Source organism: Amphiprion ocellaris, chromosome 20 (assembly GCF_022539595.1).
Source record: "Amphiprion ocellaris isolate individual 3 ecotype Okinawa chromosome 20, ASM2253959v1, whole genome shotgun sequence".
Lineage (NCBI taxonomy): Eukaryota > Metazoa > Chordata > Actinopteri > Pomacentridae > Amphiprion > Amphiprion ocellaris.
Window position 1 is genome coordinate 29,157,527 of NC_072785.1, and position 25,528 is coordinate 29,183,054.

At 36.0% G+C, this 25,528-nt stretch overlaps 1 protein-coding gene across 24 annotated transcripts in view; it reads left to right on the forward strand.

Annotated features, from left to right (window-relative positions):
- The window catches only part of mark3a (MAP/microtubule affinity-regulating kinase 3a), an 88,464-nt gene that overhangs the window by 60,688 nt on the left and 2,248 nt on the right, over positions 1 to 25,528 (forward strand). For 3 of the 24 annotated variants that reach the window (XM_055005792.1, XM_055005795.1, XM_055005794.1), the window contains exons 12-18: positions 1,889 to 2,036; positions 3,397 to 3,614; positions 4,287 to 4,390; positions 5,963 to 6,139; positions 10,594 to 10,866; positions 13,521 to 13,547; positions 24,827 to 24,871. In XM_055005792.1, the coding sequence (XP_054861767.1) occupies positions 1,889 to 2,036; positions 3,397 to 3,614; positions 4,287 to 4,390; positions 5,963 to 6,139; positions 10,594 to 10,866; positions 13,521 to 13,547; positions 24,827 to 24,871 (992 nt within the window). Of the gene's footprint in view, positions 1 to 1,888; positions 2,037 to 3,396; positions 3,615 to 4,286; positions 4,391 to 5,962; positions 6,140 to 10,593; positions 10,867 to 13,520; positions 13,548 to 19,989; positions 20,070 to 20,274; positions 20,979 to 24,441; positions 24,495 to 24,826; positions 24,872 to 25,528 lie in introns of those variants that run through there. The other 21 variants (XM_055005803.1, XM_055005815.1, XM_055005796.1 and 18 more) reach the window with 17 other exon arrangements.

Genomic DNA, 25,528 nt, shown 5'->3' on the forward strand with positions numbered 1-25,528 from the left:
ACTACATGACTTATTTACCTATTCTATGTTAACTCCTCTGGAGAAGGTTCTAAAAGTGTTCTCCAAAGTTCTGATAACTTTTTAAAGCAGGATGTTTTTGGATTTCTTGCCCTGTGCAGAATAAGTTAATCCATAGACTTTAATCTGATTGGAATTAGTCCGATTCTTTAATTTCATCAATTTTCCTCCATGTTTGCTGCTCTCGTTCACATTTAGCAAATAGAAGTTTACACTTAAACTTCCTTCAACGCCTCACCGGCTCACTGAAGCCTCCACTGTTACCAGTATTACTTTGTCCTCAGCATCTGTGGTGTAAATTCCCCCCAGAAATGATGAAATATCAAAATGTTCTCCTGTGGTATTTGATGAAACGTCGATGTGGACCGACCTGCCAGGCTTGTTGGAGCGTTTGTAGTTGTTTTTTCCTCGTGTTTCAGGAGGTATTTTGTGAAAGATAGGGGGAGGGTGTCCAGCTAAAAAAAAAAAAAAAAAGATAAGCCTTTATCCATCCTGAAGGAAAATGTTCTGCCAGAAATCACTCAGAAAAACAAAATTACATAACAGGAGAATAAATGCAGCACCTAATAGAAAAACAACATGATGTAAGTGTGATAAATTACCAAAAGTAAGGTCCTATAAATACCATGGAATTGAAATTATAATAAGGTAAAATAAATTTAGAATAGAAAATTAATGAGTAAAACTAACCCAAACGGAATAAATTGGTTCAAGTAACAAAAAATGTCCAAAATGACTGGAAAACTGTTTTTATTTTGACTCTGCTCATCAGCGGTATCAAGATGTTTCACCATGCTGAATGTATCTCCAACAACTTGCTCCTCTGTTCACTGTTTCTGAGCCGTGCTGCATTTATTTATTGATCCAGTAGCTTTGATTTTTATCTCTAGTCTAAAGCCAAATTTAAAATTGTCCAAATTTATTTGAAACATGTCCAAAATATCTAAGTAAATTACCTAAATGGACAAAAGAATTGTCCAATATAACTCAAAAACAGTCAAAAATCACTGGAAACGTGTCCACGATGACTCAAAATTTGTTAAAAATGACATTTTTTGAGTGATTTTGGACAAATTTTCAGGTTTTTTTTGGAACATTTTGAATCCAATTTCGTGTCAAGGAAGGAAAGTGGAGGTTGGACATACTGTAGATATTTAACTATTTCCATGTTTCCAGCCTCTACAATGTTTCTTAATGTGTCTCTTGTCTAAAATTGTCCAAAATGATGTGAAACTTGTCTGAACCAACTCAAGAATTGTCCAACATAACTTGAAAACTGTCTAAAATTACTTTAAACTTCTCCATAATGACCACAAATTTGTTAAAAATGACAATTTTCAAGTCATTTTGGACACGATTTTGGGCAATTTTGAATCCCACAGGTGTATAAACGTGCCCAAAGTCACTCAATCATTTTGAGTCATGCTGGTGTTACAAATAACTCCACTAACTTTTTTGAAGGTGACTGAATTTTGAGGAAACGGTGTGATTTCAAACTTTGATTTGGTTTTAATTTTCCAGAAAAATGGTTTGTCACAGATGAGTCGTTCAAGCAGTAGAAAGTCTGACAATTCTTTTTGTTTTTACAGCTTTCTGGCTCTGATACATGGTTTAATTTTGGTGAATTTTGAAAATAGTTTTTAGTCTAATGTTGCACGATACTGAAGCTTCATTATTGCACAAACAGATTGGAAAAACTTTCTTTAATTGAATCGGTTTAAAAAGAATGGTAGGTTCTTGACAAAGAACCCACCAGAGAAGTCCGGCTGGTTTCTACTGAAGCTCCTACCATCACCCTGACTTGGATGTCTGATAATCTACATGTTTGTAAAGGTAAAAGCTGAATATTTATCGTGTTTCTGTCCCTCAGCTGGAGCCCAGCGAGTCGGCCTCCAGCAGCAACTTGTCTCTGGCCAAACCGAGACCCAACAGCGAAGTGAACGGCCAGTCGCCGTCACACCTCAAAGTCCAGAGGAGCGTCTCCTCCAACCACAAACAGAGACGCTACAGCGAACAAGGTGAGCAGGAAGCATTAATAAATACCATAAATAAGAGAAATCTTTCCTTTTGCAGCGTCTGAAAGCAGCACAACTCCGACTCTGCTGAGCTGACAGAGGTTGGTTTGTGTCGGTCGCTCGTTGTCAGGCTGATAAAAGCAGTTAAATCAAAGCGGTCACACGGTGGAGGCACTTTAGCCTCTCGCTTATTTGCACGGCTCAGTGCTGTCCGCGGTGATATAATGCTTTGTCAATAACCTGCTTCCTCCCCGTTAGAGCCGCCGCTTAAATAGCAGCACTGAGAACCTTTTCACGCTCTAAACACGGTGAGGTTTCAACGACTCTGAGGCCTTTTTCACTCGAGGTTTTGTAGTATTTTTTACATTTTGATTAAATTGCTAGAGAAAATCGTCCACCAAACGATTACAACATTTAGAGAGAATAAATAGTCTTGAACAGGTGAGTTTTGGATTTGAAGAGAGGCAGAGACATCGGGTTTGAGTGGACGCTGGTGCAGTTTGCTGCTGGTGCAGTTTGCTGCTGCTACTCTGTGTTTTAATCTGCTCCTCGTGATCCCAGTGTGTTTTTATGCCATTTATTGACATTTTGGTGAACAATAATCATTTGTATTTTTGTTTTCATTATATTTTTTTCCACACAAGAATGACTTCATGCTTAAAATATGTTTATTTTTCACTTTATAACAGATTTTGAACATGTTGACGATTGAAAAAGAAGAATATTACACAGAACTGCATTAGAAGAATGTCAACATCCATTTTCTTTTCCTCTAACTGTTGCTGCTCTTCGTCTCTCTAAGTTTGTGCATCACCTCTTGTATTTTTTTCTGTGATAAAGAGCTTGGAGTAGTAATACAAATATTACAGTTCCTTTAAAAGTGTAAAAGGCAACAAACATTTAAATGGAATGACATCAAAAACATGTTATTTGAGGAATTGCTGGAAAATGAAATGATAAAATCTTTTCATTCACAAAGATATCGCAATAAAACCACCTCACGGTTATTTTTGAGCCACTGATGCATCTAAGGGTTAAGAAAGCATTTTTTTAAAATAGCTTTTTTGCTTAATTGATTCTTACTGTTCATCAGTTGTCTCTTCCATAATCTCTGCTGAAGCAACATTTCTATTTTGGGGAGTAAACAAAAGCCTCAACATCATGAGTTTGCTCCATTTTCCAGCCCTGGACTGAATCTACTTTCTTTAAAAATGATGCTCTGATGATGGCGATGCTCTGAGTCACCGTCAGATTTGTTCTTTTTCCAAATGTGGGTCGTCTCATTTTAGATTAAAGCCTTCAGACTTATGGATTTGTCGCGGTGTTTTTGAGTCACACGTCTGTCTGCCGTTTGTGGCTGCAGTGGGTCAGAACGTCCCTCCAGGGATGGCCCATCCTAAGAGGAGTCAGACCACCACGGCGGAGAACAGCTCCAAGGAGGACGGAGGAGTTCAGCTCCGTAAGCCGGGCACCACGGGCAGCCGCGGGGCTCCACCCTCCAGCCCCCTGCTGGGCAACGCCAACAACCCCAACAAGGCCGACATCCCCGACCGCAGGAAAGGAGCCACCACCGGCCCCAGCGTGAGTTTCACCCACTCAGAAAGATGCTCTAGTGGCTCTTTTTGGGTAATGTCAAATGTAAAATGAATGAAAATAACTTTATTTGAGCACAGCTGCCCTTTAAAGCTTCATTTCTGCCGATTTTGAAGGCAGTTGTTCTCTTTAAAGCTCATCATCTTGACTTTCAGTGACAGTAAGTTTCTTGGCTGCTTGATTCTCTAAACTCCAACAACTTTCTAAGTATTTTCTTTTGCTCACATCACATTTTTCTTCACTGTTGGTTCATTTTTCACTGCAATATAAAGCCCTGAACTTCTATGACTGAAAAAGTTGCTGCTCCATATATGACATAAATTTGCACATTTTTAAGTGAATAATTTGCACATTCCTACCCACTGTAAATATTTCTGTTATTTTTTATTACACAAAATTCCTTGAATTTGCTCCACTTGCTTTCTTTTTAAACATATAAGAATGTAAACATCTAAAATGCCTAAACTGTACCATTATATAAAGAAAACACAGACTCAACAGGTAAATTTTGCTGCATGAACGTTCCCTTTGGTAAATTCAACCCACGTTTACTTGATAATCTTTCTGAAAAACACTGTGAATGAAGAACATTCCCCCAAAACCTTGAGCTCAAGTCTCACCTGTCCTGTCTATTTCAAGGCGTTGCATGTTTCTCTGCAGAATAACCCAGCGTCAGCTGGCATGACCAGGAGGAACACGTATGTCTGCAGCGACAGAAACAACACGGATCGTCTCTCCGTCATCCCCAACGGGAAGGAAAACAGGTGAGAGGAGGAAGTTTGATGCCTTCAGGCAAACTTAACATCTGGTTTTTACCTCTTATCAGTAAAATTCATCCTTCTTGGTTGATTACTAATGTGGATCCTGTTATGTTTATTTATCTAAATGTTGTTTTCTACCCAAAAACTAAGTATACGCTACCGTTCAGAAGTTTGGGGTCACTTAGAAATGTCCTTATTTTTGAAAGAAAGGCAGTTTTTTTTAATGACGATAGCATTAAATGAATCAATTTACAATTATTTTAGCTTACAAGGGTGAAATTCTAACTTTTTTGGGAGATTCATCCAATTGAAATACACAAAAATGTCAATAAAATGTAAAAATAGACAGTTCTATATCTAACCAAGTTTACATCTCATTAAAAAAAGATATTTAAAATTTGTAATTGTGAATAACTGAAATTTCGATGAATATGATATTTTTTATATAAAAATACTGATAAAATACATTCACACATTTATTGTAATGTATTTTCTTCTCATTTAATAGCTAGAATTGGCTTCCAGAATCTCTAAAATTAGATGCAGATGGTGACAGTTAGCAGAAAAAGCAGCACCAGTTCTGTAATTTTACACATTCATTTGTTACAAAAAGAAATATCTAGAAGCAGTGATAGTCTGTTGAACATTATTGTTATATAATATCTGCAATTTCACATGTAAATATCCTTCATTAAATAGTATAAAGCCCAAAACTGGTGTAAAATTAAGGCCACAAGATGTATTTTAGATATTAAAAATTAAGACATGGTTATTTTCTATTGTATTATTTCATTGCCAAAATGTTAAAACTTCTTTACAAAAAAATCTTTACTAAATTTCGCTGGATTTTGGTTGATTTTTTTTTGTCAGTGTTCTTAAGAAAATATTAGAAGTTTTACTGATATATATGTAATCACTTTACATCATCATTTTTTTGGAAGACTTTTACTCATTTTTTGAAAATATTTACAAGAATTTTCTTACCAAATTTGGGGGATTTTTTATTTATTTATTTATTTTTTTTTTTTTTTAATAAAATTTTTAAGGGAAACTTTTAAGGAATTATTGGAATTTTCTTCCTGAAGGTTTTTGGAATTTTCTGAAATTTGGGGAATTTTTTGCTGAATTTTTGGATTTTTTTTTCAGACAAGGAAACAGCATTTTTTGGTGCCTGTAAATGAGGACAACAGGAAGGTTAAATATTGCAATTACAGGCTTTGATTTGGTCAAGCTTTCCATCAGAACAGGTAAAAACTTTGAGCGGTAGTGTAAATCCTCATCAAGTTAAAGTCTAGTTAATATAAATGTAGCAGAAATATCCTGATCATCCTTCCTGGAGCGACTTCTCAGCCCAGATTCTCTTTTTAATCGCTCAAAGAAATTCTAAACAGGATCCCGAGAAAAGATTTCCTTTGTTTCATTCCCTGATTTTCTTTTTCTGCTCCTGTCTTTCTTTCTTTCTTATATTTACTCTCCCCTTTTTCTCATCATCTTATTTTTCATTTCTGCCTGTGTGTTTGTGGTTCGGGTTGGGGTGTTTTGTTTTTTTTTTTATTTCCGTTGTGGCATGACCAGCATGACTGAGATGGCTTGTGCCACTAGCCCCTCCTCTGGCTTTGCGGCCGCTGCGTTCGGTGCCTCGTCCAGTTCGGTGCGGCTGAGGTATCAAACCGTCGGCCCTTTGTACGCTTGCCAGGCAGGCTGGGCCACGCTGCCCCACTCCTACTACGCTCTGGACTACTGCTCGCCCAAGTAAGACGGCAGGGCCTCCGAACCCCTGTCTGTCTGTCTGTCTCTCTCGTGTCCTGTCTCAGCCCCTGTTTGGCCCCTCGCTAACCCACACATCCAGCCAGCTTCACTCTCTGTAACCCCACGACTAAACCATGGACACCATTTCCTGCAAACCGCCGTCAGCACAAAGGTTTCTGGTGCCAGAGTCTGAAATTTACGCTCAGCAGCCACAACAGAGGAGAATAGAAATGCTTTATTAAAGAAAGAGTGCAGTTCCCACCACCGTAACTACAGATAAATACACAAACAATGTGCAGTAAATAAAAATAAATAACAGGAAATATATAAAATGGAAGATGTCCTATGTAAAGAATGTACAAATGTTAAAGTGTTTTACATGTAGAGCAAATAGTGTGTGGAGAAACAGATGCAGGAACACATTTAAGTAACTCATGAAATTTTTAGAATGCTTTCTATTTAAGAATTTCTGATGTTTACAGTGTCAAATATGGACATTTATTCAGATATTTGTGATATTTTAGGTTCATATATCCAATTATTTCCAAGATAACATTTTTTAAAATTTGCTCATCAGCCCACTCTCAGCATATTTTTTTCATGTGTTGAAATTTGAAGATGTTTGAACCACAATGTCTATTTTTTTTAAATATATCGTTATCATTATATATATATATATATATATATATATATATATATATATATATATATATATATATTTTTTTTTTTTTTTTGTAAATTTTATTTATTTTTTTAACTAAAGATTAAATCCTAAAATTTCCCACCAAAGTGACATTTGAAAATTAAAAATATGTCCATAATTAAAAGAAATTACTGTCTTGGTTCAATTGTTTTTAAAAATCCCTCATCTTCTGCTTCAACAGTTAATATATTTATAATCCAGTAAATTATTAACAGCCAATAACTGATCATCAAATTATCATTCACATCCCTAAATCTAATTTATTATCGGAGTAATGCTGGTTTGATCTCTTTAGGAATAAAACACAAGTTTTAGTGCGACTTAGCTTTAGCCACCGCCACAAAAATGTTGAAAAGTCGAAGAGTTTGAAACATGTTTTAACAAAATGTTTATTATTATTTAGTTGATTAATAGAACAGTTACAATTCCCAAAACATAGAGCTTTAAAATTTGACCTATTGAGAAAGATTGTTTTATCCTAAACTCAAATTTGTTCAGTTTACTGTTGGATATGTCTTAATTAAACCTGCAAATGTTTGTATTTAACAACCCTAATCATGTGTGTGGCTGCTTTAAACAACGATGCACCTTCAATAATACAAATAAATAAACTGTAACATCAAAATAAGCTGTAAATACCCAGTTTCTGCTTGGAAAAAATCCTGAATATTTTATTTAATTGTCAAAATTGCTGAATAAAAATCTAAATATTGTCATTCCAAGTCCTTAAATATCAATATTTTCTATTTTTGTCTTCCTCTGTGACAATAAACTGAATGTTTTGGGCAAAAAAAAGCAAAAAAAAAAAAAAAAGACATTTAAGAGATTATTTTTGGATTTTAGAAACACTGATTGACACATTTTGTCCATCAAACAACTGATCAGTTAATCAGGAAAATGACTGACAATCATAATGACTTTATTTATATATATGTATTTTTTAAAAATAAGTTCACAAAGCGCTTTACAGACAGAACCAAAAAAATAGCAAATAAAAACAGCTAAACTCCAGAACACTTCATGCATTCAGGTTGTTTTTTAGATTATTCCAGCAGCCAAACGAAGCTCCGTCACTCCAGCAGATCAAAGTTTTAGCCGCTTTTAGCCGCTGCTGAGTTTTTATTTCAGATGCTGATCACAGTGGAGGCACAAGTAGAGAAAAATAAGCATCCACACACTGAAATCTGGACGCACGACGAGCTCCACTCTGTGTGTGATGCTATTTTTCCATCATCCTTCTGCCGACCATAAACCGGACGATAACAACCTGCTCCTGGCCTCTCCTCCCCGATCTTCTCCGTCTGGAACCCTGCGACTCGAAGGCTGAGCTGCTCCCCGATCCCCAAGACCATCGTCTCTGTTTTTACTCTCTAACCCAGCAGGAACTCACTGTTCATTCTGCACATCGACAGCTTGACGTCCGCGGTGGGAAATTAAGACAAAGCTGCAGAATTAGCCCTTTCTAAATCTTCTAATTTATCAGCAGATGGTTTGATCCTGTTTTTGAGCCCAGGAATCAGAGAAACTCTGACCGTGAAAGTTCAAATATCAAACAGTAATTTACTTTTCCTCACCTCCAAACTTCGTCACATTGTAGAAATGTACAAAAGGATTTAAGTCTGTGAGTTCCTGGAAGTGTTTGTTTGAATAAAAATGGCAAAAAATAATATAAAATGTATTGAAAACTCTTTTAACAGCACCTGAAAAAATGCTACAAATGTGCACATAACCTGCACATAAACTGGTGGTGCAAAATAAAAGATCAGATAATATTCATGTGTTAGATTTTTCTCAGAAAAACAACATGACACTAAAGTCAGTGTCTAGTAGAAAAGATATACGTCACTAAAAATTAAACTAAAAGAGGACTAGAATAGAAAATAAGAAATATTATGGGCGATGATTCTGAGGTAGTGAGACATTATTACACAAATATTGAAATATTGCGCCTAAAAATATAATAAATTATCATTACAATATTGAAATCTATAATGTTATTAAGAATAGAAGTAATCTCAGTGTGTTTAAAAGTCAGAAAATACCATATTTTGGTAATTAAATAAATGATAAAAACAAAACTAAGCAGAAAATTAACATAGTATTAGATTATCAGTGTGAAAGAAATTACATGACAAAGTGTTTTTGATCAACTGAAGAGCAGATTTTCGTACATTTTGAAGTGTTATTGCATTTTCAGTTTACAGAATTGCATTTTTAGATGAAATATGACAGACAGATTAATTTAGTAAAGTTAGACTGTTTGTACCGGTTCAAAAATGCACAAAAGTCACTTTTCTAACATTGTCTATTGTTAAATTACCACCAGACTACAATGTTTTATTGAATTTTGTTGTTTAGTTTGTTGAGTTTAACAGGTCCTTGTTAAACTGCCTGTTGAGTGTTTTGTGCAGCTTTTCTCTTGTTTAATTTTAATTTCCCACCCTGCTGTCGTCTAACATGCCAGACTCATTTACCTAAAACCCATTAAGACGTTAGAAACCTGTGCAAGAATAACAAACTCTCTGATATTTAAAGATCAGGAGGGAAAGGTGATAAAACTGCTCCAATGTTTTTCCACTGCAGTAGTTTACTTGTGGTTTGAAGTCTGTGTTTGACTGCTGGACAGATCAGTAAATAAAAGATAGTGGACTTAAAATACAAGTTTGCGATGAAGCGATTAGTTGTCAGCTGTGAAACTGAACAGTTTCTATAAGCGATTAATGGGTTTGAGTAATTTTTTAAAGACAAAAGTCTAAAATTTCTGCTTGCAGCTTCTTGGTAAAGTAATTTCTCAGTTTTACACTGTGGTAAATTAAATATCTTTGAATTTTGGATGACCAAACAAAAACTTGTGTTGGTAATTTTTCACTGAAGCTGCAATGATTAGCCAGTGAGTAGCTATCAAGGTTTGAGGTGTTTTTTAAGACAAATCGGTCTAAAATCTGCGTTTCCAGGTCCTTAAATGTGAATATTTTCAATTTTATTTCCACCTCTGTGACAGTGAACTGAATATGTTTGGCAAAAAAAAAAGACTTTTGTTGACTTTACGAAGCACTGATTGGCATTTTTCACCATTTCCTGATATTCAACCAGACAACTGATTGATTAATCAGAAAGGGGAAAAAAAGGTTAAAACCATAAACAAAAGGCTAAAAAATAATATTAATGATAGTGAATAAATAAAATATTCAAATAATAAAAAAGAAAAAGTGAAATATGATCAAATGGAATACATAAAACTAAAAAATCAGTTAGATAAAAATAGACAAAATCACAATAAATAAATAAAGGCTAAAAGAGATTACAAAGAAAGAAGATGAACAAAGAAAATAAATTCAGTTAAGAAATCTGAGAAAATAAAAATAGATAAAATCATATAAATACATAAATAAATGAAGAAGTTACCAAATAGAATAAATTAAAATTTAAAATTAATTAGATAATGAAAACAGATGTCAATTGCACAACAAAAATAATAATCATCTCGGAAATATCTAAATATAAATAATATCTAAATAAAGGGCAAAATAGAATAACATCAACAGATACATTAAATAAAGTTGAAAAATAACAGCTAAACGATAAAAAATAAGCAATATCTCATAAAATAAAGCCAATAAAAGTTAGCATTTATTGCTGCAGTCCTGCTTTGCACCACTGAAGTAAACGTCTGCACTGGAAAAGCCCTGGACCTGCGTGTTTTTAAGCATAAAACCAGCCTGGATGTTAATTTTCCTTCCTCCGTCCTCCTCAGCAGCGTGGCCGTGTCGCCCGGCGGCCAGAGGAACCCGGTGGCGTCGACCCACAGCATCGCCAACGCCACCACGCCCGACCGCCTGCGCTTCCCCCGGGGCACCGCCAGCCGCAGCACCTTCCACGGCGGCCAGCTGAGGGACCGGCGCACCGCCACCTACAACGGGCCGCCAGCGTCGCCCACGCTGTCCCACGACGCCACGCCGCTGTCCCAGACCCGCAGCCGTGGAACCAGCAACCTGTTCTCCAAACTCACCTCCAAACTCACCCGCAGGTAGGCGAGAACACTCCCCCACGACGGGCTTCACCGGGCCGGGGCGGCGCTCGCTCTCTGCGCCGTCAGATTAAAGCTTTAATTCACTGAAAGCAGCACTCAGGGTTTTATTCACGCGGATGTAGAAGCAGTTTAATCTCCTGTCTGTCAGAGTTAGAGGCCAATCAGCTCAGTAGAGTTACAGTGATTAATTACATGCTGGGGAACACTTCACTGTCCTGTACGATGTGATTTATGCTCAAGAATTGTTTATCTGTCGCTGCCTGGTTGCCTGCCACAGAAACCAAAACCTCTTTTTAATGAAATTACCGAAGAGTTTTTACTTCAGTGATGCCTGAACGATGACATATTTTCCTGCTGCACATTCTCTTTCACACATATCAGTCATTTAACGTCACCACAGGTCACCTTAGGTCACTTTTATTTGTACCACAGAGCTCATTTCTGGTTTGGTTCATGTTCAAAGAGGAATAAACATGAAGTTCTGCAGGCTGACAGGTTAATTCATCATAGAAATAATGTATAAGGAGACTGCAGCTGGCTCTGGTGCGTCAGAAATACTCTGTACTGCAGTATTAATGGACGACTACAACTGTTTTTATCAAGACACAAACTCAACACACATCTGCTTTAGCTTTCTCGATGATATGGTATACTTAATTTTATTTATTGGTAATAGTTTTATTGGTGAAATATATCTATATGAGCAGATAAGGTAGAAGACAAGAGATATGCATGACAGAAAAAATGTTGTCGATCAGTGGTAGTACCTGGTTCCACCACCAGTTGGAGCCATTTACGGTTTTATAAGATGGAGTTACAGGTGTGTTTTCCTACCGCCTGTATTAATCTATAAAACAAATGCACCTCGCTGCTATCCAAGAGCCAATGACATCACTGTAGAGCAGCTTAGCACAAGATATCTGGAGAATTTAGAACTTCCAACTTCGTCTTCTAAACTCTTACTTGAGTTAAGATGAATTATAAAGGTTTGGATGCCAAAAAAGTCTCACTTTTAATCAAGTATTTGTTTCAAGCACTTTTTGCTGGAATTCTGCAGCATCAAGCTGTAAAAAGGTGTCTTGACATCTCTAGTTTTGCTAGCTAGCTGAGGCTCATGCTAAGAGACAAGCCTGATAGAAAATATATTGTAGATCAGTTGTAGTACCTGGTTGCACCACCAGGTGGACGCTCTTAGTATTTATTAAGATGGAGTTGGAGGTGTGTTTGCCAACCGCCTGTAATGGTCCAAGTTGTAATAAGGTGCTAGCTAGCTAGCTGATGCTAACACTTAGCTAGTAGCTGTTTGCTAACTCAGGTTGGGACTCTGATTTCATGTTTCCAATGATGTTAAAATGATGAAATGAATCTTTGACACACTGCTCTGCCTGTAAATCCAGTAAAAACTGACAGATTTCCTGGATAAAGTTGCTACAGCAGTATTTGTGGACGTCTGAGCAGCTGTTTCCAGCAGCTGGATTAACTACGGTGAACAAGCCGCTTCGTTAAGTCGATGAGATTTCAGGATAATTTTGACATTTAAGACAAGAGTCATAACATCACAAGTTCTTTACTGTGGAAGACTGCAGCTCGTCTGCTGTGTTCAATATTTTGGATTTTCAATTTAAATTAAATTAAATCAAATCTGTAGTTTTTGCTGTTTCATTTATAGTTTAAGTAACCTGGTGGTGTTTACTTCATCAGTTCTTCAAATCCCTCATGTAACTGAGCCACTTTCATGGCCAACATTGAGTGTTAGTGTTTGAAAACATCCACTGTATTAAAGATAAAACTATTATTATTGATTGATCTCACAGTGGGGATATTTGCAATTTAAACATCAGCAGATGACGGTGTCAAACTATAAGGAACAACAAAAAAAAACTGTAAAATATTCCTCTGAATGTGGAAAACAATGATCCTGCATGAGGTTGTTTTTTCTCTCTTTTGTCTTTATTTCTTTCATTTAACAATTAATGAATTACTGATTGTTGACACCGCTGGCTATTAAAGTAAAGCCGTGGAATCTGTTTTAAATTTACATATAGGTTTAATTTGGTTCTTTTTTTAGAACATTATTATGTGATTTCAGCATCAGTTCTGATGTATTTCAGTTCATAAAAAGGTGATTGTCTCTGAGACGGAAGCGTAACAACAGGAAGTGTGTTGAGTTTCTGTCCTGTTGTGTTAACACGAGATCCAGTTTCAGTCTTGACTTTGATCGCTCACATATTTTAGGGGATTCAGAACAGAGAAACCAAACTTCAGGTGCATTTTCAGCTCCTCATCAGAGTTTTTGTGCATTATTTAATGTGATTATTGGGTGTTTTGTTTAATTACAGCCACATATAGAACCTGTCATCGCAGCAGCAACAGTTGTAATTTTATCACCACATTGAATAAAAACAGTGATTTTCTGTGTGAAGGCAGCAGCCAGGCCAGCAACGTCCCTCCTGCAATGACTGACCTAAAATGAGGAATTGAAATCATTTGCTGATAAATGAGAAACCAAAATGAACCTTCCCTCTCCACTGTTGATGATTCCAATCACCCCATTTTTGTTCACTCATTTAGCTTCGTCATCCCTCCCTCCCCCTGCTCCCTCCACTCCTCCTTCACCATTTTCACTGTTTCTTTGTCTGGTTCTGTTGTAGAAACATGTCATTCAGGTTTACCAAAAGGTAGGACTTCCTGTACTGCCTTTCGCTCTGTGCCAAAAATAACGAGAAACAATCTCACTGAGAAACTTCCTCTGAGACTCTCCAGTCGTGTGGGGCTGCTGGCGCTGAACTAACCCACCGCTTAGCAGGAAAACAACCGACTCCGGCTGCATTCACACACTCGGGTTAGAGACGCAAACTGACAGGACTTCATGGGTTCAGGTCGGATTCATTGACTGGTTTTACTCTGAAAGGAACCGTTTGGTTTGTGAAGTCAGTTAGCTTAGCTTAGCACAAAGACTGGAAACGGATGGAAACTGCTAGCATGGCTCAGTCCAAATGTGCAACTGATAATTATTTCCGTTACATTTCTCAAATAATTCATTCATTTTTTGTGTCTAAAAATGTTGACGGTAGAGTAAAACAACATTTGAAAACAGTGAACAATTACATTTCTCAAATAATTATACATTATATATACAAATAATTATGCAATTTTTTTGTCTAAAGATGGAAAAGTGAAGGTAAATAAGGTCCTAAAACAGTTGATTACATTTCTCAAATAGTTAATTCATTTTATTTTCTAAAAATGGAAAAGTAAAAAGTAAAATAAGGTCCTAAAACAGCTAAAACTGCAACTAACAATTATTTCCATTATTGGTTCAATTTTTCAAATGATGAATGAATTTTTTTGGTCTAAAAATGTCAGAAAATGTTGACAATGAAATAAAATAAAATGTTAAAACTGCATCTGATGATTATTGATTGTATTTATGAAATAATTAATTCATTTTTTGTCTAAAAATGGAAAAATAAATTGTAAATAAGGTGGTCCTAAACCAGTTAAAAATGCAACTAATTTTTATTTCTATTATTGATTACATTTCTCAAATAATGTAATTAATGTTTTTTGTCTAAACATGTCAGAAAATGTTAATTATAATAAAATAAGGTCCTATACACATTGTGTATAACCGGAATTTCATTGTAGACTGTATAATGACAATAAAGCTTTCTTATTTTATCTCATTGATTACATTTCTCAAATAAGGAATTAATTTTTTTGGCTAAAAATGGAAATGGAAAAATTAAAATGAGATCCTAAAGCAGTTAATAGTGCAACTAATGACTATTTCCATTACTGATTATATTTCTCAAATGGTTTAATTCATTTTTTGGTCTAAAAATGTCAGAAAATGTTGACAAAGTAAAATAAGGTCCTAAAACAGTTAAAACTGCAACTAATGATTCTTTTCTCTGTTACGTGATCAGTAGTTTGGTATAAAAGATGTCAGAAAATGGTGAAAGTGCCGATCAGTGTTTCCTAAAGGTTCTGTTTTGTTTTCTCCACAGCCCAAAGGAAATAAACTGAAAACATTACATTTTAAGTACCGTAGATAGAATGAGAGAATTTAGACTTTTTTTCTTTAAAAATACCTCAATATGATGAATCGACTATCAAAATAGTCAACAAATGATCAATTAATTGTATTAATAATGCAGCTCTGATTTTAATAATCATTTTAGGCATCAGTAGAACAAAACTATAAAATCAGTAAATGCAAGTGATGTTATAACAATCTGAGAGTAAGTTAACATAAAAGCTATATCAGGTGAGGAAGTTGTTTTTTTTTTTATTCTAATCTTTTTCTTATTCTTTCTATTCAATTTAAAATGAGTAAACCTGAAACTAAGAAAACACCGCCGGAAGAGAGAATGAAAATGTTTTTTTTGTATATTTTGCTGTTTGTTTTACTTGCAAAATGTGCTTAGATTACTTAATTTGTTCTGCAGGGTCGTTCTGAAGGTCAGAACAAAAACATTCCAACAAATTCCTGCTGTGAAAAACCAGTGTCACATTCAGACGGATCCAGGCTAGCAGTTTCCAACCGTTTCTAGTCTTTATGCTAAGCTAAGCTAACTGTAGCTTCACTTTACCCACAGAAATAAGAGCACGGTGTGAATCTTCTCAACTTTTACTTCCCAGAATGTCAAACTGTTCCTTTCAGAGGGATGTAAATCTGTAAAAAATCAGCCAAAATCACCACCAAGCTAAAGCTTTCTTATTGTTTAGTTAATTATAGATGGTAAACATGAATCTGTGTGTGTAAATGCAGTCGTCGTGGTTGACCTGAGTGGATAAAGGCTGATTGTGAGAGCAGACCGGACTCCTCCAACAATCAGTCGATTAACCAACAGAGCAGCTTCTGCCACTAATCAACCGCCAGCGCATGCATGGGGTCGCTTCTTCAGCTGCCATTGATCGTGGTTTGTTTTCTCTGATTGACTCTCACTTCAGACGGTGCTTCAAACATTCTTCTGCTGCATTATTCACCATTAAAACTGATTTTTTTTTTTTAGCTCTCTGTGGCTCAGATGACGACGTTTCTGGAGGTTTCTGAGCCTCTAAGAGCTGTAAAAAACTCAACCTTTGTGTACATTGACGTGTTTGTTGTAGGGTTTGGTTTGTCTTTGAGGTGCTTTAAAAGCTCCGGTGTTTTTTTCATGACTTTCACCTGCAGTAGAAACCTTCTGAACAGCCTCCATGATGCTTCTGTCTCTTCTTTTGCAGTTTTTCGTTGAGCTTTTGGAGACATTTGGAGGTTTTCCACACAGCTTTATTGACAGCACGTTTTTATATAAGTCACCATAATTACGATGCAGTTTATAAAATGATAAAGCCTTCTTTAGAAAATATATTTAATTTTTAATTTTTTTACAAAATGAGGTTGGAAACTTCCAGTAGGTATATAAAAGACTGCAGATATAAAACTATAATAAAACCAATCTTTATAGCATTTTTTCTCTCCTAAACACAGCGTACATAAACTGATGCATCGGCCCAAATATAAGATCAGTTATTTGTTTATTTTATTTCTGTATTTCATACAATAAAGTGGTAAACATAAAGACTCCACAGGATATTAAATTAAATTACGTTAAAAACATTTTTTCCTAAACACAGCACATATAAACTAACGCATTGGCCCAAATATAAGATTAGTTATTTATTTTATTTATTTATTCATTTTTAATTTTTTTTTTTAGGGGGAATAGTATAGCTGTGACATTTAATATTAGGTTGATATTAGAATGCAGATTGTAATTTTTTTTTTTTTTTTTTTAACAAAATCTGGTGCAAACTATTTATTTTTGCCACATTTTCGAATGCAACACGTGCACAATTTTCAGCTCTTTTGTGGTTATTTTTCCTGATTTAACCGCACATCACACATGATGCATTCAAAGACCATCAGAAAGGTGAAAAGCTGATTTTTTTTTCTGTTTTTACAGTTTTTGGCTCTGATAAATGGTTGAATTTCAGGCATGGCAATTTTCCGCTGTTCCGTCGAAATCCGCCGTTTTAATTTTCAAATTGATCATTTCTGTGAATCGTCCAAATCCGTTGAGAAAATTTTAGGGGGGGTGAGGTATGTTTTTGTTACTTTTGCTCCCGGTTTTTGAGAAGCGCTCAGCGTTTCTCCAGCAGCGTAACAGACAAAGAGAACCAGACTAGCTCCTGCTGCATTGTAAAAGGCCTTGCGATTGGTCGAAATTGGTTAGCTGCCAACGATTGGACCAATCAAATTGCTCGATGCATTCTTTTGTTACAATTCATGGCGGCATGTTCGTGTTGGAATTTTGAGCTATTGGGATCGTTTTCGGTGGAATCATGAGGTTTTTATCGAAAGATCAAGAGTCGTCGGTGCTAGAAATAGATAAAAGTGTCAAATATTATCAGAGTGGGTCAGTTTGCTTTAAAATAATCATTTTGATTTCTCAAGCCATGAATCAGAAGTACTCACTATAAGTAAAATATTTGAGTCATTTAACAAAACATTGGGTATTTGACTCATGACTCAGGGCAAAATGAATCCCTGATAGTGTTTAAAGAGTGTTCTGGAAATGTAAAAAAAACTGACACAGCTGACTCCATAGAGGAAACTGTGACATTAGAAGTGACTTTGTGACCAGTGTAGAACTCCAGTGTCAATAGTGTTAAAAGACCTATAGAACTGTAAAAATTGTAGGACTAAATGCAGTGAGACAACATTGAAGAAAAAGTAAGTTAACTTTTCATTAAATTAACATATTCATTACAGTCTAGTCTTCTGTAAATCTATGCATGTTTTTCATTCTAAATCACCTCTATTTTACTGAAAACCTCTCGGCTTCAGGGGGCTGCACCCCCCTGGACCCCCCTTAAGGTTGTATACCGAGCGTTTTCAGCTGAAATCAAAATCTGCTGTTGCCATGCCTGGAATTTTTTTTTAAAAAAAGAGAGTAGTTTTTATGTTCAGAAAATTATTGTCACTGAGTTAAAATTTGTTCAAAAAGAACTAAATTGTTCGTCAAGCAATCAAAAAACATGACAAAATATCACAAAGAAGTGCTCAAAAATATATTTTTTAGCTTACACTCAGAGAAAACCTTTGAGATCAAGTGTGAGAATCTTATGATTTGATTTTTAGGGGAAAACGTTTCAGGTATGACAAGTTTTTGTATTTCAGACAATTTTTTTTAACAATTTACTTTCAAAAGCAGCTGCTGGAATCTTATTTATAATCTTATTTTTGGGCCAATATCCTAATTTCAGTTTAATTCCTTGTTTTTAGCTCTTTAAAATCTTCACCATTATATTAAAAACTGCATAAATTCAGCACTAAAAGACACAAATAAGTAACTTTTCAGTACAAACTGATCTCTGAGTTCTTGTGCTGCTGTAATCTCACATTCTATCGTTTTAAAAGATGTTTTTGTGGTAAATGATGCTTCAGATGGTTCAGAACTTGTCCTGTTGTTGAAGGAGACATGATCTTTCATTCCTGGTTTTCTGAAGGGAGTCGCTTCCTCCTCCTGTCGGTCAGAGTTTCAGAAACGAGGCTGTGAAACACGGATCTTTCTGAGTCATTGTGTCGCTGCTTTGTGGCCTTCCCGGGCTGCCGTATCGAGGCGCCCTCTGGTGGCGGATTATCAGACGGTCGTCTTCCTCGTCCTCCTCGTCGGTCGGCTTCGGTCTCATCACCGTCCTGCATCTCACTCCTCACTTTCTGTGTTTGTCCTCATTTCTGTGGAGCCTCGACGTGACCAAACGTTGGAAAAGGTTTCAGACGAGTCAAAAAGAAAACAGAAAATCTTCAGAAATCATCATGTTGGTTAAAAAATACAGCTCAGTATAAGAAAACGGTTCTTCAAATCTTTTGACAAAATACATTTTCCTGTGATGAGGGCTTACTAGTTGATGACGTTCTCAATTATTAGTTTGGTTTAATAATAAAAAAAGTAAAATAAAATCTGAAATCAGAGCTGTAACTACGGATTATTTGTTGTTTTATTTATGAAATGTATTTTTTAAAAAATAGTGAAAAATGTTTTGTCCACAACCCAAATGTATTTAGTTTATTATCATAGAAGCGTTACGAAACTGAAATTATTCACATTTAAGTTGTTACATCAGCATGGATATTCAATAAAGGGGTAAACAATAAGACAACACAGAATATTAGGGTATAAAGTGAAGGTAAAATAAAATAACATAAAATGAAATAAGATAAGATAAAATAAAAATAAAATAAAGTGAAATAAAATATAATTAAAATAAGATAAAGTGAAATAAGATAAAACAAAATTAAAGTAAAATGAAATGAAATGAGATCAAATCAAATTAAATAAAAATAAAAAAGTGAATGAAATAAAATGAAAAGAAAATGACATAAGATAAAAGAAAAAATAAAATAAGATAAAAATACAATGAAGTGAATTAAGAAAATAAAATAAAGTGAAAAATTAAAGAAAGTGAAATAAAATTTAATTAAAATAAAGTGAAATAAGATCAAATACAATAAAAATAAAATGGTAAAATAAGATAAAATAAAATGAAATAAAATAAAATAAATAGGATGAAATAAAATCAAATAAAGTGAAATTAGATAAAACCAACTTTAATTAAAATAAAATTAAATAAAATAAAAACTAAATAAGTGAAATTAAATAAAATAAAATCAAGTGAAGTGAGATTAAATGAGATTTAAATAAAATAAGATAAAATAAGATAAAATGAAAATGAAATGAAATAAGATAAAAAAATAAAAAATATCAAGAAAAAATACAAGAGTGACAGAATGTGTAAATGACATAAGAAGGTGCAGATAAGTTTACAGATATAATGAATGAATTTTAATAATTGAACCAACAGTATTATTTGTTTATTTATTCTGTTGCGTTTCTGACCCGTCTGTCAACCTTCTGCTGCGTTTTGTCCACTCTGGGCCTCCGTACATTTCTGCTAATCACATCTCAGGACTTAACCAGTGAGTTTTTTTCCATCATTTCTCTTTTCCTGGAGTCGTTTTAGGTTCAGTCACCTCCCAGCTTCACTCCTCTCCTCACAGTTAGTGTGTTTGTGTCGTCCTTGCCGTCCTGTTGTCCTTTAACCTTCTTGCTGCTCTTCCTCTCTGCTCAGGGTCACTATTGACCCGGCCAAACGGCAGACGGCCAAAACAGGGCCTGCCAACCCTTCTACCCAGGGAGGAAAGACCCTTAGTAAGTCTGCTGCCCTCCAGTCTCTATCAGCTCTCCTTCCTTCCTGCCTTCTCGCCATCCTGCCATGTTTTTCCTTCTTTTTCGGCCTGTCCTCATCGCCATCCATTCAGATATTCTTTCCCTCTCTCTTTCCTTTTTCTTTTTTTTCCTTTTTTCTGCTCATGTGTCCGTTGGAGATTTTTATCCTCAGATTTTCTTCTTTCAGATTCAGGAGCAGAAGATATAGAGAGTTGTAGGAAGATGAAGATCTAGAGTAAGGGCCTGTTTTCAACCCCTCGATTCCACCCCCCAGGGGACGAGCGTCGGCCGTCCTCCTCCTCCCTCGGTCTTGTGTTTTTCACAGCCTTTTGGCCGACCAGGACCCGCTGTCAGTCCCGTCTGTTCACTCGTCCTCTTGTTGTCGAGCTGTCAGGAGTTTTTGGAGTCTCTTTCCTCCTCCACCCGTCCTGTTTTTCTGTCCTGCGGGCGTCCTGCAGTGCATGCTGGGAGCCTGACACAACACACCCCTCCCTCCTGTCAGAGCAGCAGGGGGCGCACCGACAACAAAACTTCTGTCATTTTACCAGAAACTCTTCCTGAGGGCAGAGATTCAGGGCTTCAGGGAGGCAGTTTAAACACTAATAAATCACCCGCTGTTTCCATGACGTGTTTTAATGCACATTTTGAAGTATCGCTTTAGAAAAACATCAGAAAAATGTCCAGTTTCCACTCACTAGATGGGATATAATAGTGGTAATAACATAAATATTAAAGGCTGAACCCCAGCGTCGCATTAAAAGATAGATGGTTTAGTTGTTTGAAGTGATCTAGAGAAGCTTTTTCTACATTTCAGCTCCAGTATTGGTGTAAAGACATCACATACAACAAAAAAATCACCATTTTTCTCTACTTTTCTCACTATTTTCACATCTATTACAACCTAAAACATCGGAAAAATACAACAAATCAGATTAATCAGACTCACCAATCCAGGTTTTATCTAACAGGAGCTGAAGTTGTTTAGGATTGTTTCCTCTAAATGTATTAAACAGCTGCAACAGGATTCATATTATGACACACTTCGAGTTGTTTTAAGTGATCTAGAGATGCTTTTTCCTCATTTCAGCTTCAGTATTGCTGTAAAAACACCACATAGAACAAAAAAAACGCAATTTTTCTGTACTTTGTTCACCGTTTTTACGTCTATTACAACCTAAAATGTCTGAAAAATACAAAAAATCAAATTAATGAGACTCTGTAATCCAAGTACTATCTAACAGGAGCTGAAGTTTAGTTTGTTGCTTCCAGCTCTTTAGGATTATTTCCTCTGAGTTTATTAAATATCTGCAACATCGGGATCCATACAAGCCTCTTATACAGCTGTAACTTTATAAAACTTTATAAATTATCCCTAAAATGGAGACAGTATGGATCAGATCAAGTTTTTCTTCACTGTTTGTACATTTTTCAGTGTATTATAAAGTTCCGCACCTCTGTGGAGACCATGAAGAACCATGACTAGAATGAGAAAGAACTAAAAAAAAATGGCTTCTGTGTAGACACAAAAAATACAAAACAGAAGGGAGGAAAGTTGAATTGCTTTGAATATTTATGTTTTTTTAAATTTATGTACATTAATATTTCAAGTGCCTACAGGTGGTAGCTAGACTGGAAAACAAATAGTGGCTCTAAAGATAGTTTTTTTTTTTACTCCAAAGTTAGATTTTCGTCACACAAGGACAGAATTTTCACCGTTTAAGAAATCATAAATACATTAGTTAATTATTTGGACCATTAATGTGAAACTGACCTGAACGAGTCGCTCTAACAGACGGAGCAAAGTCTGAAAAGTTTCTGAATAATCGTAGATGAGATTCACCGAACAGCCGGTGAAGAGAGTTACGTAAACAAGTTTCCGTCCCTGCGGTAAAAACAGAGATAAAGCAGGAAACCGAAGCAAACAAACTGTCCTTCAAAACTCCTTCCAGAAGATCCCACATTTCACCGAGCTGCCAGATCCGCTGTCAAACAGAAACAGAACTCGGCTCCTCGTTGGCGACGAACACGGACTTTAAACACGATCCGGTCGTGTTTAAAGTCCAAACAGAGATTGTTTTTGAGTTTCCTCAACTGTCTTTGCTGAAAAACAACTAAAAAGTGAACTGAGTCCTGCAGAAAACTGCAGTGGAGGGATGTTTGGTTTGAGTCTTGGAGCCCGTTTTAAACCTGCATCGAGCCAAACGAGTTGTTTTTGTTTCCTCCCACACCTGCATCCGTCAATCACACACACAGACTCAAAATACACATTTTAAAGCCGCCAGATTTATTATTTAACCAGCCGTTTGTTCACAGAAACTGATGATGGAAGAAAATCCTCACAATCAAATCAAAAACCTGAATTAGTGTGAAGTTAAGCGATGAAATGACGTCAATAATTCAGACTTTAAAATGTCACGGAGCAAAATCTAAAGGTATTTAAGTAACTTTTAGTGTTAGTTTATTTTATTCTGGCCACCAAAGTACAGATTCATCTCAAAATATTAGGATATGGATGCTGATATTCAGACAAAACAAGGCTTAAAATATTTCACTTTAGGTGGAATTACTATAGAATATATGACCGTTTTTGAATTAAATTACAATTAAAATAGAACTTTTTCACATTTTTAATAGGCAGACTACATAATTAAAATGAGATGTTTCTCTGTTTGATGCATTTAACCCTCTTAACTTGAAACGTTTCTGAGCATCTCTTTTTGTTTCCGTCATGTTTTTCCTCGTTTTTAACCATAAACCGGAAGCAGAGAGACCTCAGAAATCTCTTCTGTGCAATTTAAATAAGTTAAAACGCCATAAATCAGAAAAAAAACAAAGAAGAAAAGTTTAATTTATTGCATGATTTATCTTAGAAAAATTTGAACATCTGTAATCAACATGTGCAATGTTTTCCTCCTGTAGATATTTTACTGCTTACATTTTTAATTTGGTTCTTACTTGTGTCCTCTGCTCTTTGGAAACTTAGTTCAGCAGAAAACTCTCAGAATTTTTGTCACATGACTGTCGGTCACAGCTGAGTCACTAAAGGCGTCACGGTTGGGCAGAGGAGCACAGAATTTTTAGTTTTTTACAGATTGTAGTTAAAGCAAGCAGTTTATTTTTGGCTTATGAAAAGTCACAATTTTAAGATTTGATTTGGTAAATTTTTCCAAGAGAACGAAACGTCCCAGATGAGTAGTTCAAGGACTGTTGGAAAGTTCAAAATCTATTTTTTTTTTCTTCTGTTTTTAAAGTTTCCAGCTAGGGCTGGGCGATATGGCCTAAAAAAAATCTCAGATTTATCTGATTTTTTTTTTACCCCCTACCTAATCTCTGCACGCTGGAGTCCAGTCTACTTTATGCAAATGAGCTGCAGCCCTGTCCAGGTAAACACACCTGATCACAGCTGGAAATGCGCCGCATGTGGCTGCTGGTCTGGTTGTGGTGCATTTCCAGCTGTGATCAGGTGTGTTTACCTGGAGAGGGCTGCAGCTCATTTGCATAAAGTAGACTGACTTCTACTTTATGCAAATTGGATGCCGCGTGTGGAGATTCCACGCATCGTGAAACTGTCCTCAAACTTCTAAACTAGGCGTCAGTGACCTAAAACGAGGACAGATTCAGCTGCTGCACAGATTATTTCTCGCCTCAAATGCTTTCAGAAATACTTTTCGCTGACGTGTTTCTTGAAATAAAAGGGAAAGTTTGAGGCCGAGCCGCTGTGTTTATCCGACTTGTCTGCAGGACTGTCCAGCTGAAAGCTCGGTCATGTGACCACGTAGCGTCCTGCTGTTGCTCAGTGCTGTCATGTGACCATGTTGTGGTCCGCTAGTGACCGCCCACCGTCCGTGTGATTTTCAGATGTGGTGTGTTGCTGTGCGGGAAAATAGCATCTAGTGAACACGAGCCTTTAGATCTGCACCGCTCGCCGCCATGTTGTTTGTGTATCAAGCGCGGGGGGGAGGGGGGCGCACTCTGAACTACGGGAGCCCAGCGGGAAGGCGTTGGTGGCGGATGTTGATGAGAAAATCGATTTTCATTAAAACAAATCGACATTAAGTACAACGTCGAATTAATCAATAAAATCGATTTATCGCCCAGCCCTATTTCCAGCTCTGATAAATGACGTAATTTTGGCAGTTTTTAAAAGATAATCTGTTTTTCAAACCTGAGGGTTAAATATTAAATTAACTTTGACATTTAGAAAAATATTCCAGAGTTTTTATTTGTGTTTTGCAACTTTTCTGCACAAAAACTAGTTTGAGGATATTTTTACTTAATACATTTAGTCGGTCTGCTGTTTTCTGAGATAGAATTAATCCACATATTAATGTTTTCATGTTTATTTTTATTCCAGACCTCCAAAAAGGGAATAAAATAGTGCAGCTTTAGGCTGCTTCCAGGTCAAACGTAGGTTTTAAATCCTATCTGAGTCGCTGTAAACCTTCTTCTTGTTGTTCTGCTGCTGCTGGGGTTCGACTCGCTGCTTCTCTGTTTGCTGTCGTTGGTTTCAGTTTGACGTCTGGACATCATCTGTTTATTTCTCATGACTCCTGAATGGAAGCAGCGTCTTCCATGTCTGTTTTTCTTTGGTGGCTCGTCGTCGTCGTTCACATTTTCTCTCTTTTTTCGTTGTTTCTGATTCACTGGAATTGAGCTGAAATGATTTCTGTCGAGCACAATCCACACCTTTGTTCTTCTTTTTTCCCCCCACAACCGTCCTCCCTGTCCGGCCTTCTCAGAGTCTCAACCGAGTTTGAGAGAAACGGGAGACTTGAGGGCTCAAGGTGAGGTTTACCTGCAGCGACATCACTTCCTGTTCCCCCCCCCGACTGAACGTAGCTTCAGTTCGTCTGCAGATGTTTGAGTGTTTGCAGCTTCGCTCCGTGGTTTCTGTGTTTGCATGCTGCTCCTCTCTGCTGCATGTCGGCTTGTTTGTTGTCGTCAGATTTCCTCCTGGATCAGCAGCATGAATGATTCTAGCTCCAGTTTCTCCAGAAAATAAACACAGTGTGTGAATAAAACCCATGAAGCACCCAGAAAGTCATCAGAAAACTCTCTTTAAACCGTCTGGATGAGAAAATAGTCTGTTGGCGGCAGAATGAAAAGTAGCTTTTCCATCAATTTTATTCCAAGTTCAAGTATTTTGCAAATAAGATGAATGTGAAGAGCAAAATAATAAAAAAGAATAAATAAAAAATTAAAAATATTGGTTTTAAAATCATTAAATATGGTGAAATAATAAAAATAAAATTTACATTTAAAATATAGACAAACATAAAGAGTGAAATAATTAACAATAAGAATAAATCTGGCTTAAAGAAAATAATACATTTTAAAAAGGAAAGTAATAATGAAAGAAGTAAAAGAAATACTGGTTTTAAAAATTATTAAGGTGAAATAATTAAAATAAAATAAAAATATTAAAATGTAGACAAACATCA